This window comes from Grampus griseus (assembly GCF_964374135.1).
Source record: "Grampus griseus genome assembly, chromosome: 10".
Classification (NCBI taxonomy): Eukaryota; Metazoa; Chordata; class Mammalia; order Artiodactyla; family Delphinidae; genus Grampus; species Grampus griseus.
The window spans coordinates 23,542,384-23,558,317 of record NC_139004.1 but is presented as its reverse complement, the minus strand read 5'-3'; the positions used below and the strand labels follow the sequence as shown (position 1 = coordinate 23,558,317).

General features: G+C 60.1%; 2 protein-coding genes across 2 annotated transcripts in view; one reads left to right on the top strand and one right to left on the bottom strand.

Annotated features, from left to right (window-relative positions):
* The window catches only part of TNXB (tenascin XB), a 59,350-nt gene extending 46,890 nt beyond the window's left edge, over nt 1-12,460 (top strand). Inside the window, exons 24-42 of the mRNA XM_082662989.1 lie at nt 832-1,164; nt 3,182-3,505; nt 3,899-4,213; nt 4,833-5,120; nt 5,484-5,762; nt 7,068-7,355; nt 8,358-8,681; nt 9,000-9,335; nt 9,620-9,742; nt 9,859-10,002; nt 10,196-10,315; nt 10,420-10,563; nt 10,653-10,783; nt 10,908-11,040; nt 11,135-11,286; nt 11,377-11,473; nt 11,565-11,726; nt 11,814-11,977; nt 12,324-12,460. Of these exons, the coding sequence (XP_082519115.1) occupies nt 832-1,164; nt 3,182-3,505; nt 3,899-4,213; nt 4,833-5,120; nt 5,484-5,762; nt 7,068-7,355; nt 8,358-8,681; nt 9,000-9,335; nt 9,620-9,742; nt 9,859-10,002; nt 10,196-10,315; nt 10,420-10,563; nt 10,653-10,783; nt 10,908-11,040; nt 11,135-11,286; nt 11,377-11,473; nt 11,565-11,726; nt 11,814-11,977; nt 12,324-12,425 (3,959 nt within the window). The 3' untranslated portion in view covers nt 12,426-12,460. The remainder of the gene's footprint in view (nt 1-831; nt 1,165-3,181; nt 3,506-3,898; nt 4,214-4,832; nt 5,121-5,483; nt 5,763-7,067; nt 7,356-8,357; nt 8,682-8,999; nt 9,336-9,619; nt 9,743-9,858; nt 10,003-10,195; nt 10,316-10,419; nt 10,564-10,652; nt 10,784-10,907; nt 11,041-11,134; nt 11,287-11,376; nt 11,474-11,564; nt 11,727-11,813; nt 11,978-12,323) is intronic.
* A 164-nt stretch (nt 12,461-12,624) lies between these two features.
* Nucleotides 12,625-15,924, bottom strand: CYP21A2 (cytochrome P450 family 21 subfamily A member 2). Its single transcript, XM_082662990.1, is given in 11 exon segments — nt 12,625-12,674; nt 12,676-12,908; nt 13,000-13,103; nt 13,185-13,363; nt 13,625-13,825; nt 14,001-14,087; nt 14,189-14,290; nt 14,398-14,493; nt 14,579-14,733; nt 14,850-14,939; nt 15,026-15,924. Coding segments are annotated over 11 exon segments (1,494 nt in total). The 5' UTR covers nt 15,234-15,924; the 3' UTR covers nt 12,625-12,635.
* Between the last annotated feature and the right edge of the window lie 10 nt (nt 15,925-15,934).

Sequence of the window (15,934 nt, the reverse complement as noted above, 5' to 3'; positions counted from 1 at the left end):
CTCCTGAAGATACTCCAGACAGAGGAACCCTCTATCATGCAAATCACAAGCACATGCGAAGTACAGAGGGACCCACGTCCCCATCCACATCCTCCACCGACTTACTAATTTTTATAACTCAGGATTTCTTTTTAAGTCTGTATTTTTCTGTGAAAAGAATATAGCAACATGATGGAAAGTTTGGAAAGTAGGGGAAAAAATCTCTTACCGGACCACCTTCTGACCCAAGAACCACCATTCATAACAATGTACGTAACACATCCTCTCTTTCTGCATTTTCCATGCCGCGCATGTTTTAAGGTGGCAGAATGTTCATGTAATTCTTGGCTCTTACTTTTTTCGTACGCAAGTTACACTGAGAGCATTTACCCTGTGGCCGCACAGCCTGCAGTAATCATCATTTGAATGGTTATTGGACGCTTTGTGGTGAGAGTGCCCTAACGAAATTAATCTGCTTCTGCGGCTCCTCTGGGGCCCTGACACATCTCGCTGTCATGACTAATCCCAAAATGAACTCCTGTGATACAACTTCTCCTGCTTTTTAATAATTTTCTTAGGATAGCTGCCCAGAAATGAGATTATTGGGTCGAAGGAAATGAGCAGTATTTGGGCTCCTGACGTGTATGTCCGAATTGCCTTCTGAAGGTTCATGGTGCCTGCCAGCCAGTATGAGATGGGGTCAAGCCCGTCGCAGTCTCTCTAGCATGCAGTCACCAAATGGCGCACCCAGAGGCTGAGCCAGCCTCCGGTCCTGCAGCCTGAGGAGTACCCTGCTGGATGCAATCAGGGCAAGTCACCATCTAAGCCTCTGCCCCCAATCTCTCTTCTCAGCCCTCCAGGAGGTTGTGGAGGAGACCCCCAGCCCCACAGAACCCAGCACAGAGGCCCCGGAGCCCCCCAAAGAGCCTCTCCTGGGGGAACTGACGGTGACAGGATCCTCCCCGGACTCGCTGAGCCTCTCCTGGACCGTCCCCCAGGGCCGCTTCAACTCCTTCATCGTCCAGTACAAGGATAAGGATGGGCGGCCCCAGGTGGTGCGTGTCGGTGGCGAAGAGAGTGAGGTGACCATTGAGGGCCTGGAGCCCGGGAGCAGGTACAAGATGCACCTGTATGGCCTGCACGGGGGGCGGCGTGTGGGCCCCATGTCCACCGTGGGCATGACTGGTAAGTGAATTTGGGGGAGTGGGATGCAGGGTGGGGAAGCCAGGTCCTGGAAGAGTTTCCCTTTATTACCATCTTTGTGAAAACATAAATATTCTAGACAGCACTTCTTCTTTAGGACATCAGATGGCCTGGGGATCTTGTTAAAGGGCAGATTCAGATTTGGGCTGGGGCCAGAGATTCTGCATTTCTAAAATCTTCCATGAGGGACTTCCTTGGTGGTCCGGTGGTTAAGAATCTGTCTTCCAACGCAAGGGACACAGGTTCAACCCCTGGCCACAGGGCAACTAAGCCCACGTGCTGCAACTACCGAGCACACGAGCCACAACTAGAGAGCTCACGTGCCACAACTACTGAGGCCACGCACCACAACTAGAGAGAGAAGCCCGTGTGCCACAGTGAAAGATGCCACATGCCACAACAAGATCCCACGTGCCAGAGCTAAGACCTGATGCAGCCAAAAAAAAAAAGCAAATAGGGGCTTCCCTGGTGGCGCAGTGGTTGAGAGTCTGCCTGCCGATGCAGGGGACACGGTTCGTGCCCTGGTCCGGGAGGATCCCGCATGCCGCGGAGCGGCTGGGCCTGTGAGCCGTGGCTGCTGAGCCTGCGCGTCCGGAGCCTGTGCTTCGCAATGGGAGAGGCCACAACAGTGAGAGGCCCACGTACCGCAAAAAAAAAAAAAAAAAAAAGCAAATAAAATCCTCCATGATGCTGATGCTGCTGGTCCACACTGCTAAAACTCCTCACAGCAAAGGAACTGGACACTTTCTTAGAATCTATTGAACAGAATCATACTTGCATCCCTGAGTCCTCTCAGAGGCTCAGCCTCTGTGTAGTTGACTGGAGGCTGTGGAGGAAGACAGAGCATGCTCAGAATGCAGTGTCTTGACTGAAACGCCCCCTAGCCTCATCGTTTGGGTATTAACAGACTTATGACGCCTATGGTTCAACAAAGATGTGGGTGGCCTGAGCCAAGTACTGAGGAAGTTCACTGAGAGAAACCTTGGATACGGCGGAGAAACCAGTTCTTAACCTTTGGGGCTCACAGACAGGCTGTGAACCAGCAAATGGAGCAAAGGAGGATGTGTATATGACAGGAAGCCCCGCGGCCAGACCAAGACTGGGCAGCGATGCCTACGCCCACCTGCCTGCCCACGGGTTCCCACGGGACAGCTGAGACCTGAGGTCGGGCAGGCGTTGCTTGGTGACACCTAGAGATAAGATGAAGGGTGCATCAGATCAACATCACAGCTGGTACAAAGCCTGGAAACTAGGAACATCACGGCACATGAGGGGATTTTGTGCAAAATCCTCTGAGTGGGGGAGATAGTCTTGCGATGGGGGTGGAGAGGTAGGAAGAGATAGGGGTGGAGAGCTCAGGAAGCCAGGGGTTTCTCCAGGGGACAAAGAGGGTTGCTGCACAGTTTTAAGCTGAGACTGACACCATCAGATGTGCATCTAAGGGCTCATTCTGGCTTCCTGTGAAGAACAGATGGAGGAGGGAGGCAGAGAGACCCATGGGGGGGTGATAACCCAGGTGACAGGTAAGGGCGGCCCAGACAGGGACGGTGGGGCTGCAGGTGTGGGGAGTGAGGAGACACAGGAGGAACTTGGGAGAGAGAATTGGACGCTCTGAGTCTGATGGCAGCTGGGGACAGGAACAGATCCAGGAAGACTCCAGGTTTCTGACTGGAGATGTGGGGCAGGGGTTCTGAGCTGTTTGGGAGGCAAGACATTAGCCAAAGGCAGTAAGATGCCAACGAGACCCCAGTGGAGGGAAGCCCAGAGCACAGTGGCCATGTGAGCCTGTGTCCTAGGGGGGGTGCTGGTAGGTAGGGGGTGAGGGCAGGGCGGATGAGGGTAAGGTGACAGGAAGGCCGATATAGGGAGCAGAAAGAATAAGAGTTAGAGCTACTGTGGACACATCCTGTTCCTTATTATTTTAATTTTGTAATACACCACTTTATATGCTGAACTGAGAACTGAGGAGACCTCACCTGTCTTGTATGTCTCTGTCCAGATCCAGACAACAAAGCCATGACCACACAAGCCCCATCCACTGCGCCCCCCGAGCCGCCCGTCAAGCCACACCTGGGGGAGCTGACAGTGACAGGCGCCACCCCCGAATCCCTGAGCCTCTCTTGGACCATCCCCGAGGGCCAGTTTGACCACTTCCTGATCCAGTACAAGAATGGGGACGGGCAGCCCAAGGTAGTGAGGGTGCCAGGGCACCAGGACGGGGTCACCATCTCGGGCCTGGAGCCAGACCACAAGTACAAGATGAACCTGTACGGCTTCCACAGCGGCCAGCGCATGGGCCCCGTCTCTGTCATCGGGGTGACAAGTGAGTGGATGGTGGAAGCCCCAGGGTGGGACCTCGTGGGAAGATCACCCTCTCTCAGGTGATGGGTGAGTGGGGTGCAGGAGGCCCCTCTACTCGAGGCTGAGCCATAGTGCCCTGTGTGCCTCCTCCAGGCTCCCTGAGGACCAGTGTGTCCCCCTGGGCAGGGAAGGGCCTCTGTGAGCCATGCTGGTGGCTGCCCTGGTCCCCCACAGCTGACCCCAGAGGCTCCAGGCATGTTTATGAGATGTCAGCTGAACAGGACCACCCAGCCCCAAGGACAGGCTTCTCTGAACTGACTTCAGGGCCCGGAGCTGGGGCCAAGCCTTGGGGGGAGACCCAAGGACATCACCTGGGACCCTGCCTCACCCTCTCTGTGTCTCTCCTCAACTGCAGAGGAAGACACCCCCAGCCCCACAGAACCCAGCACAGAGGCCTCGGAGGCCCCCGAGGAGCCCCTCCTGGGGGAGCTGACGGTGACAGGATCCTCCCCGGACTCGCTGAGCCTCTCCTGGACCGTCCCCCAGGGCCACTTCGACTCCTTCACCGTCCAGTACAAGGGCAGGGACGGGCCCCAGGTGGTGCGTGTCGGGGGCGAGGAGAGTGAGGTGACCGCTGGGGGCCTGGAGCCCGGGCGCAAGTACAAGATGCACCTGTACGGCCTGCACGGGGGGCGGCGTGTGGGCCCCGTGTCCACCGTGGGCGTGACCGGTGAGTGAGGGAGCAAACCCTGACTCCCAGGTTTCCCTCTGTTGCTCTCTTGTTTCCCCCTTTGGATCTCAGCACTCCTCGCAGATGGGCCTCTGGGTCCCTTTCTTTTCTCACGTGGTGCTGACGATCCCGCCTCATCCTTGAATTGAGTGGCGGCTGATGGACAGTGTGTTCAGGGCAGCTGGGCAAGTAGCCTGTGCCTCATGCGTTTCGGCTTTCTTCCTGTCTTCTGGATCTGGCAGCTCAAGCTCGCTCAGTTGTTCACGTGTGGCTTCCTCAGTCTCCCTAACCAAGCATTTTAGTGGCTCGGAGCGTGGCTACAGAATCAGGCTCTCTAGGTTTGAATCCTGCTCTAAGACGCTGTGTGATTTTCAAATGTTTCTTAACCTCTCTGTGCCGCAGACGCCCGTCAAATGAGGGTGATAAGGATAAAAGCATCTACTTCATCTGTTGTGTGAGGATTAAGTGTACTGTTTGTGAACTGCTTACAGCAATGCCTGGGATGTGTTAAGCAGTTAGAAGAGTTTGCTACAAATGTTCCTTTCATAGCCAGGGAACAGCTCTCCCTCTCTGGCCCAGGGTCCTGCCATTGACCACAGCCTCCTCTGCTCTGTTCCAGCCTCCCTGAACACAGAGCCCCCCGTGGCACCCCGCCTGGGGGAGCTGGCTGTGGCAGCCGTGACCTCAGACACAGTGCACCTGTCCTGGACAGTGGACCAGGGCCCCTTCGACTCCTTCCTGGTCCGATACAAGGATGTGCAGGGGCAGCCCCAGGCAGTGCCCGTGGGTGGCCACCTCCGAGAGGTCTCGGTTTCGGGTCTGGCCCCGGGCCACAAGTACAAGTTCCTACTCTTCGGACTCCAGGATGAGAAACAACACGGTCCCGTCTCTGCAGATGCAAAGACCCGTGAGTGAGGGCTGGAGGCCGCCTTTAACCCTGGAGCCCCCTGCCCATCCTCCACTCCCTTGTGGAATTTCATGTTTCTGTGCTCCACACTCCAGACCCATTTATTTACTGGGTCCAGTGAAATCCAGGTCCTGAGTACCCTGTTACCCCCTCATTCCCATCCTACTCCTCCTACATCCCGAGGGACACGAGCTTTCTTGCCTGGCTCCTCTTTTATCCCTACTCCTCTGCCTTCCCTCTTCCTGACATGTGACCTGGTCACCCCCTCCCAGCACCCAGAACCAGCTCCCAGAGCCCTAGCGCCCCGAGGAGGCTCTGTCGGCTTCATTTCTGTCACGTTCCATGCACCTCTCTCTTTTCCAGTCCCAGACACTAAACCTTCTCTCCGCCTGGGGGAGCTGACAGTGACGGAGGTGACCCCAGACTCCATGGGCCTCTCCTGGACGGTCCCCGAGGACGAATTTGACTCCTTCGTGCTTCAGTACAAGGACAGGGACGGGCAGCCCCACGTGGTGCCTGTGGCCTCAGACCAGCGCGAGATCACCATCCCCGGCCTGGAGCCCAATAGCAAATACAAGTTTCTGCTCTATGGGCTGGGAGGCAGGAAACGACTGGGCCCCATCTCTGCTGAAGGCAGCACGGGTGAGCCCTGGCCCTGCCTCCACCCCACTCCCCCCGCCCCGCCCCCCCCCCCCCCGCCTTTTTCCAGAGCTTCCTTTCATCTGAGCCCCCAGAGTTGGCCCCGGGGCCTTCCCGCAAAGTTTATTCTCCTCCCTTCAGCCTTGGCATGACAATCCTGACACGAAAGGCAAATATTTATTGAGTCCCTGCTGAATGCCAGGCACTGTTCCAAGCATTTATTTCCTTCATTCACTGATTAGCAGTATAATAAGAAGAACTCAGACTTTGGAGCCAAGCAGGCCTGTGTTCAAATTCTGACCGCCAGCTGTGTGGCCTTCAGCAGGCCACTTCTTTTCCTTGAACCTCAGTTTCCACACCTGCATGACGGTTATGACTAAAATCTGCTGGGGTTCAATAAATGTTCACATCTTCCTCCCTTCATTCCAGCCCTATGGCAAGAAGTGGAAAATATGGGAGGGTTTGGCTGCAAAAAGACTATGGAAAAATCTGGTGTCTTGTGCCCAATACTCAGCCCCCGAGGAAGGAATGGAGGTGGGTCACTGACCCTTACCCCACCTCCAGGACCATGAGTCACCCTGGCCAGACAAGGATGGGGCGCACAGCCAGCTGGGGCCTGGGGCTCTCAGGCTCCGTAATTCTCTTCCCCAGACCTTCATTGTGGAGACTGGATACAGGCTTCTCCAACCCCCATCAGTCAGTACCCACACCCACCTAGACAAGTCTCTTTTGTGCTCTGCTCTGCCCTTTGTCCGCTCAGCTCTGCCCCTGGCTTCTCCCCCTGCCCGACCCAGCCGCCCTGGTCTAGTGCTGTGAGTGCAGAGCTGGGGAAGCAGGTGGAAAGGCGGGCCCAGGCTGATGGTGAGTGAGGGTGAGTTTATGCCTGGGCAATGGGAGCCCGTGAGCTTGGCTGGCTGTCCCGCCCAGCTCTGACTATTTGGGGGCATCTCCCTGACAACCCAGACACCCTCTGGGAGCCTTTCTCAGCTCTGGCCACACTCCTGCTCTGGGGGACTGGGGGTCAGAGGGAAACTGAGGCCCTTCCTGCAATCCCAGCCACAACTCTCTCATGAGGTGCTCTTTTATGCATTTTCTGCACGCTGATCTCAGAGTGGGGGAGTGGGGGCAGGAAGGAGTCTGGGCAGCGGCCTCCAGAGGAGGAAACTGGGCTCCTTCGTACAAGGCAGGGCTGCAGCAGCCTGCCTGTCTCCCCAGGTGGCTGACCCTCCCTCCCCCCAGAAGCTGCCGGGGCTGAGGTAAAGGCAGCTCTTAACTAGGTTTTCTCCCTCGCCCCCGCTCTCCCTACAGCTCCCCTGAAGAAGGAGCGGCAGCGCCCACCCCGCCTGGGGGAGCTGACAGTGACAGATGAGACCTCGGATTCTCTGCGCCTCTTGTGGACAGTGGCCCAGGGCCCCTTTGACTCCTTTGTGGTCCAGTACAGGGACACAGATGGGCAGCCCTCGGCGGTGCCTGTGGCCGCAGACCAGAGGGAGGTCACCATAGAGGGCCTGGAGCCTGGCAGGAAATACAAGTTTCTGCTCTATGGGCTCCTCAGAGGACAGCACCTGGGCCCCGTCTCTGTCCTGGGAATGACAGGTGAGCAGGAGGCTGTCCTGCTTGGTCCTAGCCAGCCGGCCTGAGTGGGTGTCCTCACACCTCTGTGCTGAAGGCCTGGCACGAGTGGGCGAGGTAGAGCGGTAAGGGGGCCCTGCACGGGGCTCGGGAGGAAGAGCCTCGGAACCAGCGTGATCGAGGGGTCAGTCCGAAGCAGGAGCCAGGACAGGTGGCAAGGCAAAGCCCTGGCAGTGGTCCCTAATCTGCGACCCCCACCCAGCCCCAGTGCTGCCAGCTGCTCCCCATTACTCTACTGGGGCGGCTCTTACTTCCTGGCACGCTGGCCTTGCCCAGATGAGGGCAAACCCCCTCCCGTGGATGAGTCAGGAGCATTTTCTCAAATGGAAAATTACTGGAAAACAAAGCAGGCCAGGGTCATAGAAACCAACAGGAGTGGCTGCACTGATGGAGTTCCCCTTCCAGATTTCCTAACACCCACCTCAAATCAGCCTGGTGGTGGCGGGGCCGACCTGGCTGGCGGGAGGCGCCCTTCGAGTTCACCAGCCAGTTCCATCCTCAGCTCATCTCGGCAGGGAGGACCACGTGCCCTGAGCTCAGGGAGGGACTGAGTTAGTCCTGCCTCAAGCCATGGCACCAGGCGCCCTGGCAGGTTGGGGAGGGAACAGGGCCCGTGCAGACATCTAGAGTGGGGCGCGCTCAGACATCAGGGTGAAGACGGAGAAAGCAAGCACCGGATTCAGACAGCAAAGGAGCCCCACAGAGAGGTCATAGGGCCACTGGGCTGGCACTCAAGAGAGGCCGAGGGGCGGCAGGAGTCAGTGCCCAAGCAGGGTTGTGGCAGATTCAAGAGAAGGAAGATGCTAGGAGAGCCTCAGTCCTGTCTTCTCTCCACGCTGCCGTGGCCAGGACCGTGAGGTCCCCTGCCTCGGCCAGCCCCGCTCACCTCTCTGGAGGGTGAGATGGAGTGGGAGGGCCCGCCCCCCCCAGCCCCGCTCAGCTTCTCTCTGGGCTTCTCCCACGCAGCCCCAGAAGAGGACATGCCAGCACCCTCGCACCTGGCCACGGAGGCCCCCGAGCCCTCTGAAGGGCCCCGCCTAGGGGCACTGGCAGTGAAGGACGTGTCCCCAGACTCCCTGCGCCTCTCATGGAGCGTGGCCCAGGGCCCCTTTGACTCCTTCGTGGTCCAGTATCAGAGCACAGGTGGGGAGCCCCAGGCCTTGCTCGTGGGTGGCGACCAGAACAAGGTCCTCGTGTCAGGCCTGGAGCCCAGCACCTCCTACAAGTTCTTCCTCTACGGCTTGCGTGAAGGGAAGCGCCTGGGGCCCGTCTCAGCCGAGGGCACCACAGGTACCGTCAGGGTAGGGCCTGGCCTTGCCTGCCTCTGGTCTGGGACTGAAGAGGCGAAAGGGGGCACCCAGAAGCGGTGACCATGGGGAAGGAACACCGCGAGGGCGCCACGGAGGGAGGAAGGGGCGCGTGCACAGCCTTCGGCTCTACACGTACATGTCGTCACTATGTCCGACCTGTGGATGCCAGCCCCTCGTTAGCTCCATTTTGCAGATGAGGAAATGAGCGCCAGGGTGGGGTGGTGGAAGGGATCTAGCAGCAGGTCGCCTAGCTGGTGTGCTTCAGTCTCCAAAGCCTTCTTTCCCACCCACTCTGCAGGACCAGCTCCTGCTGGGCAGACCCCCGGAGAGCCAGGGCCCCGCCTGTCCCACCTGTCGGTGACTAATGTCACCACCAATTCGCTGCGGCTCAGCTGGGAGGCCCCACCCGAGGCCTTTGACTCCTTCCTGCTCCGCTTTGGGGTCCCGTCACTGAGCACCCTGGAGCTGCATCCACGTCCCCCGCTGCAGCGGGAGCTGACGGTGCCAGGGACACGGCGCTCGGCCATGCTCTGGGACCTGAGTCCAGGGACCCTGTACACCCTTACGCTGTATGGGCTGCGCGGGCCTCACAAGGCCGACGGCATCCAGGGCACAGCCCGGACCCTCAGCCCAGGTAAGGCCCCATGCTGGGCACATATACATGCTGCCCCGAAGTAGGGGGTCTCTATACTCCCTAGGGTGGCACCTAGTGCCTCAGCCAGAGGGGAAGTTGGTGAGTGGTGACGAGCTTGGAGTCTGCGGAGCGGCTTCCATCTCTAGGCCTAGAGGAAAGGCGGGGTGGTGAGCACATGCGGAGGCCGTGGGGCCCAGGGAGAAGAAGGAGGCTGGGAAGCCCGGGGCAGGAGCCTCCCTGCCCTCTGCCCTCACCATGATTCCTTGGCACATCTGTCCCGTCAGCTCTGGAGCGCCCCCGTGACCTCCAGTTCAGCGAGATCGGGGAGACGTCAGCCAAGGTCAGCTGGATGCCCCCGCCGTCCAGAGTGGACAGCTTCAAAGTCTCCTACCAGCTGGCAGATGGAGGTGATACCCTCTTGCCCGTGTGTCACTTGCCCCATTCCTCCTGCGCCCTGCGCTCTGCCCACCCTGCAGCTCCTCCTTGCTTCCCTGGCCGCCTCCCCAGCCCAGTGTGTTTTCAGGGGAGCCACAGAGTGTCCAGGTGGATGGCCGAGCCCGGACCCAGAAACTCGAGGGGCTCGTCCCAGGCGCTCGCTACGACGTGACCGTGGTCTCCGTCCGTGGCTTTGAGGAGAGTGAGCCTCTCACAGGCTTCCTTACCACAGGTGAGACAGTACGGGCCCCGGGCAGGAAGTAGCGGGAGAAAATGCGGGCACGGGTGGGAGTTGAGAGTGAACGGGGAAAGGGAAAGGGGGTGTTGGAGGCGCCAATGGCAGACGAGAGGTCCAGCAGAGTTTGGGAAGGCGAGGAGTGGGGAGAGCAGCAGGGAACAGCTCTGGGCCCCCTCCCTTCTCCCAGTTCCTGACGGCCCCACCCAGCTGCGTGCACTGAACTTGACGGAAGGATCCGCCCTGCTGCTCTGGCAGCCCCCCCAGGCCCCGGTGGATACCTATGACATCAAGGTCACAGCCCCAGGAGGTGAGCAGGGCTGAGGCCTCTGGTGGGGACTGGTCAGGGTGGGAGAGCAGAGGGCAGGCTGGGCTCCGGCAGGGCAGCCGCTGATGCCGCACCCGCCCTCCCAGCCCCCTCGCTACAGGACTCAGCCCCTGGCAACGCCGTGGACTACCCCCTGCAAGGCCTTGTGCTCCACACCAACTACACGGCGACCCTGCATGGCCTTCGGGGCCCCAACCTCACCTCCCCAGCCAGCATCACCTTCACCACAGGTACGGTCTGTGAGGTGGTTTGGGGGCGGGGAAGAAGCGAGAGCGCCAGGATGGGCCTCATCTCCATCTTCTCTTCCTCCCCCTCCCAGGGTTGGAGGCCCCCCAGGACTTGGAGGCCAAGGAGGTGACCCCCCGCACAGCCCTGCTCACTTGGACTGCACCCGAAGTCCCCCCAACTGGCTACCTGCTCAGCTTCAACACCCCTGGTGGACAGACCCAGGTGCCCTCACCCCTGCCACTCTGGCCAGCTCCCTCCCTGGGCTCCAGTCCGGGAAGTGCTGCCTCTGCCTCCTGGGTGGGGCCCACCTCTCTCTCCCCTGACCTGCCCCTTGTCTGTTCCACAGGAGATCCTGCTCCGAGGAGGGGTCACCTCTCACCAGCTTCACGGCCTCTTTCCCTCCACCCTCTATAGCGCGTGGCTCCGGGCCATGTGGGACCGCAGCTTCACTCCCCCCGTGTCCACTTCCTTCACTACTGGTACTCAGGCGCTGGGACCTGAGGTTGGGGCTGAGTGGGTAGTGGGCGTCTAGAATCTGGAAGAAGGACTGGACCCTCACTCTCCTCTCCCCAGGTGGACTTCGGATCCCCTTCCCCCGGGACTGTGGGGAGGAGATGCAGAACGGGGTCAGCACCTCAAGGACCACCACCATCTTCCTCAACGGCAACCGCGAGCGACCCCTGAACGTCTTTTGTGACATGGAGACCGATGGGGGTGGCTGGCTGGTGGGTGGCAGTCAGAAGCCCAGGGGTCTGCACAGGGCAGGGTGGCTGTGCCCGGGGCCATAGGCTGATGGTGCCCCCACCTGCTTCCAGGTGTTCCAGCGCCGCATGGATGGAAAAACTGACTTCTGGAGAGACTGGGAGGACTATGCCCATGGCTTTGGGAACATCTCCAAGGAGTTCTGGCTGGGTTAGTGCCTCATAGGGATTGCGGGACCAGGGAAGGGATGGGGGCCCTGTGGACACAAGGACCCCGATGAGCACACATTCCCCACCCCCAGGCAACGACGCCCTGCACAGCCTGACCAAAGCCGGCGACTACTCCTTGCGTGTGGACCTGCGGGATGGGGACGAGGCCGTGTTTGCCCAGTACGACTCCTTCCAAGTAGACTCGGCCGATGAGTACTACCGCCTCCACCTGGAAGGCTACCACGGCACTGCAGGTGAGGGGTGGGCCTGGGGGTGGGGGGCAGGGACGGGGTGGGAATGGGGAGGAGAGGCCCTCACTGCGCCTTCCACGCCCTGCCCAGGGGACTCCATGAGCTACCACAGCGGCAGTGTCTTCTCTGCCCGTGACCGAGACCCCAACAACTTGCTCATCTCCTGTGCCGTCTCTTACCGAGGGGCCTGGTGGTATAAGAACTGCCACTATGCCAACCTCAACGGGCTCTACGGGAGCACAGTGGACCACCAGGTGAGAGGTCCAGGAGGCAGCACGGAGCGGGGGCTCAGCCCACCTGGGTGTTTGTGACGCACAGTGTGACAAGACAAGTTACTGAGCCGCTCAGCGCCCCAGGGCCCTTTTCTGTGAAATGGAACAGTAATGCCAGTCTCCAAGTTTTCTCGAGGAGATGATTTATTGGATGTAAAGGGACAGCTCAGGATTCAGCCTCAGTCCTTTGTAATTGAGGGTTTAAGAAGGATAAAGGGAGGGGAGGATCCTTGATGGATTTGTGGGAACCATCTCGCCAGAGGGGAGCAGAGGTGGGAGCAGATGGGATGTCAGGCTTTGACTCTCTCTCTCGACAACCCCTTCCCAGGGAGTGAGCTGGTACTACTGGAAAGGCTTTGACTTCTCTGTGCCCTTCACGGAAATGAAGCTGAGACCAAGAAGCTACCGGCCCCCGGGCAGGGGAGGCTGAGCCGCTGCTCACCCCTCCAGCGCCCTACTATGACTGCCGAGCACTGAGGGGTTGCGCTCAGAGAAGAGCCGAGGGCCACCTTCACCATCCAGCCACCGGAGGAAGCCTTCTCCACCCGCGATCTCACAGCACCATGTTTACAGGGGGGAGGGAAGGGGTTTGTACGGGAGCAATAAAAGGAGAAACCGAGGCCAGTGAGTCTGGGCTCTGTCACTGGTCATTGGTGCTCACGCACGCCCCGGCCTCCACCGCCCCGGGGCTGCAGCCGCACCTGGAAAGGCTGAATCTTGAGGTTGACGCCGCAGTAGGGATGGGGCTGCAGCGAGGGCAGGGCGCCCGCGGGCGACAGCAGCGTGAAGGCCTGCAGCAGTTGCCCCAGCACCACGAAGAGCTCGAGGCGCGCCAGCGGCTCGCCCAGGCACACGCGCGCCCCGCAGCCGAAGGCCAGCGCGCTGGGGTTCGCGCCCGCGTCCAGGAAGCGGTCTGCGGGCGGAAGGACGGACCTGCAGTTCAGCGGCCGCCTGCACTCGGCCTCCGCCGCCCCCGCGCCGTGGGCACCCGCCCCGCCACGCACCGGGCCGGAACTCGTGCGGCCGCTCCCAAACGGTCTCGTCCAGGTGGGCACCTTGGAGGTTGGGGATGACAACCATGCCCTCGGGGATGTCGTAGCCAAAGATGCTGAGGGGTAGGGTTAAGTTAGAGGCCCGCCAGGACCCCGCTGGGGCCTTTGCCACTCGGCCCTCCCCCCTTGGGAGTCACCTGCTAGCCCGCGTGGCGCGGTGCGGCAAGGCCAGGGGCACGACGGGCCGCAGGCGCAGCACCTCAGCGATGGTGGCGTTGAGCAAGGGCAGCCGAGCGCGGTCCTTGTATGGGACTCGGGAGCCCGAGGCTCCGGGGCCCAGCTCGCGATCCAACTCCTCCTGCAGTCGCCGCTGAATCTGGGAAAGTGGGGCAAGCCCGAGGTCCGGGGCCCAAGCCCTGCCGCTGGCCGACCCACGGCTGCCCAGCCTCCCACCACTCCCTGGAGCAGCTCACCGGAGACTCTGTGCCAAGTAGGAGAACCCCCTCCCAGCCCGCCCCAGACTCACTCCCCCCCAACCCCCCTCCCAACACAGCCCGCGGCGGGTTCAGCGAGCTGGGTTCCTGCTGCCCTGGCCAAGCTGCCAGGAAGGAGCCTTTCGCCTGCCTCCAGGGCGTACCTCAGGGTGGTGAAGCAGGAACGCCACAGCCCAGGAAAGGGTGTTTGCTGTGGTCTCAGTGCCACCGATGAAAAGGTCCACCACGGACATATGCACGTGCCCTTCAAGGAGCTGCCCGGGGCCCTCTTCCACTCTTTGCTTCCCCATCCCCTGGAGCATGTAGTCCGTCATGTCCCTCCACTGGCCCGCCACCATGCTCTCCTGGAGAGGGGAGGTGGAGCCAGCCTGAGTGCCTGGCTTCGGGGGGCGGGGGGCAGTGTTCAGCAGGGGGCAGCAGGTCCAGGACTGGTGGGGCGCCAAAGAAGCTGCCTAGCTCTGGGGCAGTAGCATCACTGCTGTGAGCTGAGGAGGAGCCCGGTGCACGCACGGTTCCCACCTTGTGCTGCCTCAGCTGCTTCTCTACAATGTGGTCCCTGTTCTCCATGGCCTGCTTCAGCCTCCGGAGCCCGGGGTTGGGGAAGAACTGGGGCAGACAGCAAGAGAGCTTAGCCGCTGGGAAGGGAGCCTCTGCCCACCTCCGCCCTGTCTCCCAGGACCAGGTGTGTCGGGGCTTCACCTCCTCACCCTGAGAAAGGGAACCATGTCCAAAATTTGGATGGACCAGTGATCCCAGGTTTTCATCAAGTCCTGGACACAGTCGTGAAAGGCATGTACTAAGGTGTCCTCCTGCCAGAAAAGGAGGGAATCCTTTCGGTTCAGGACCAGGAGAGGGTACGGGAGGGGCTGGGCGGGGGGTGGGGCCCAAGCCTATGTGAGGGCAAGAGAACCTTGACCTTGTGTCCAAAGGTGAGGTAACAGATGATGCTGCAGGTGAGGAGAGAGAATTCCTTCTGGATGGTCACGGGGGCACCTGCCCGGGCTTTCATGCGCTGAGGAGAAGCAGCATGAATTAAATAGGGAGGCTGCCGGGAGGGGTGAAGCTGACCTGGGCCAACTGTGGGAGTCGAGCCTCACCTCACAGAACTCCTGGGTCAGCTGCTCCACCCGGGGCTCCATGGAGCTGCGGACGCCCAGCAGCAGGGCTGAGCGCGTGAGTTTCTTGTGGGCCTTCCAGAGCAGGGAGTAGTCCCCCAGTGAGATGTCCTGGCAGTGCTGAGATACCAGCTGGTCTGTGAGTAGGGGTTGGGGGCAGGGGGTCGAACTGACCAAGGAAGCCACGGGCCTGACCTTCCCTGCCTCCCATAGCCCCTGCTTCTTCCATCAAGAAATGCCCCCCACCCCTTACAGGATGGTATCTGGGGTCTGCCGGCAAAGTCCACCCACTTCCTGATCAGGGCCTCCTCAATGGTCCTCTTGGAGTTCAGCACCACCACATCTGGGGGAGAGGAAAAGCAGGGTGTCAGCAGGGAGAGGACCCCACCTCCACACCGCTGTGGGGCGAGGGAGGGAGCAGATGCTCACCTTGCAGCCCGAGGCGGAGCCTGTAGATGGGCCCGAGTTTCTGAGTCAGGCCAAGCAGATAGACGGGGAGGTTGGGCTGCAGCAGGTGCAGGAAGCCGGGGACAAGAGGTGGGAGGTGGAGGCTCCTGAGCTTCCACTGGCCCCACAGCAGGCGAGTGCCGACTAGCAAGGGCAGCAGCAGCAGCAGCAGCAGCCCTACGAGTACCATGGCTGGAGATGCGGGCAGGGGCCCAAGCCTGGCCACTTGGAGCTCTTGAGACCTCCAGCCATCTGGCTACTTGGGCTGTTCTGAGGCCTCCCTTGACTCCTTCCCTCAGGTCCTTGCCCACTGTCCCGCCCACAAAATAGTATATTCCTGGAATGGCACCAACCCTCTTGGCCTTCGAAAATCCACATATCAAAGAGCAGGCCTTTTCCCATTCATCTATCAAGAAAGGAAGGGAAACACAGCCCTGACCTTCTTCAGCAGCCAGAATCAGCTTTCCGCCTCCACATCAACCAGGCAAGAAAGAAAACACGTCCACTCTTGGGCCTGAGCCTCTCCGGATCCCCACCGCGCCCCCCAACCCTGCCACCTCGGACCAGCTTCTGCCACGGACTTTGTCTCAGAGAGAAAAATGAAAACCCCCGCCTAATACGCCCTCCCAGATTGCCTGAAGAACAAAAGGAGATGAAAGTGATCTGTGTGTTTTTCTTTTCACTTACAGATAGGGGAACCAGATGTCCTGGTTTGCCTGCGTTATCCCAGTTTATACCTGTAGTCCCAGTGTAATCACTAACAGCGCCTCATTTCACTCTCAAAAGTTGAAGATGAACAAGTAAATGGTCCCTTAATTTGGAGCTCTTACCGTGTACCTAATGCTCTTTGGTTGTAAGCAAAAGAGACCCACTTGAGCTGGCTTGAGCCAA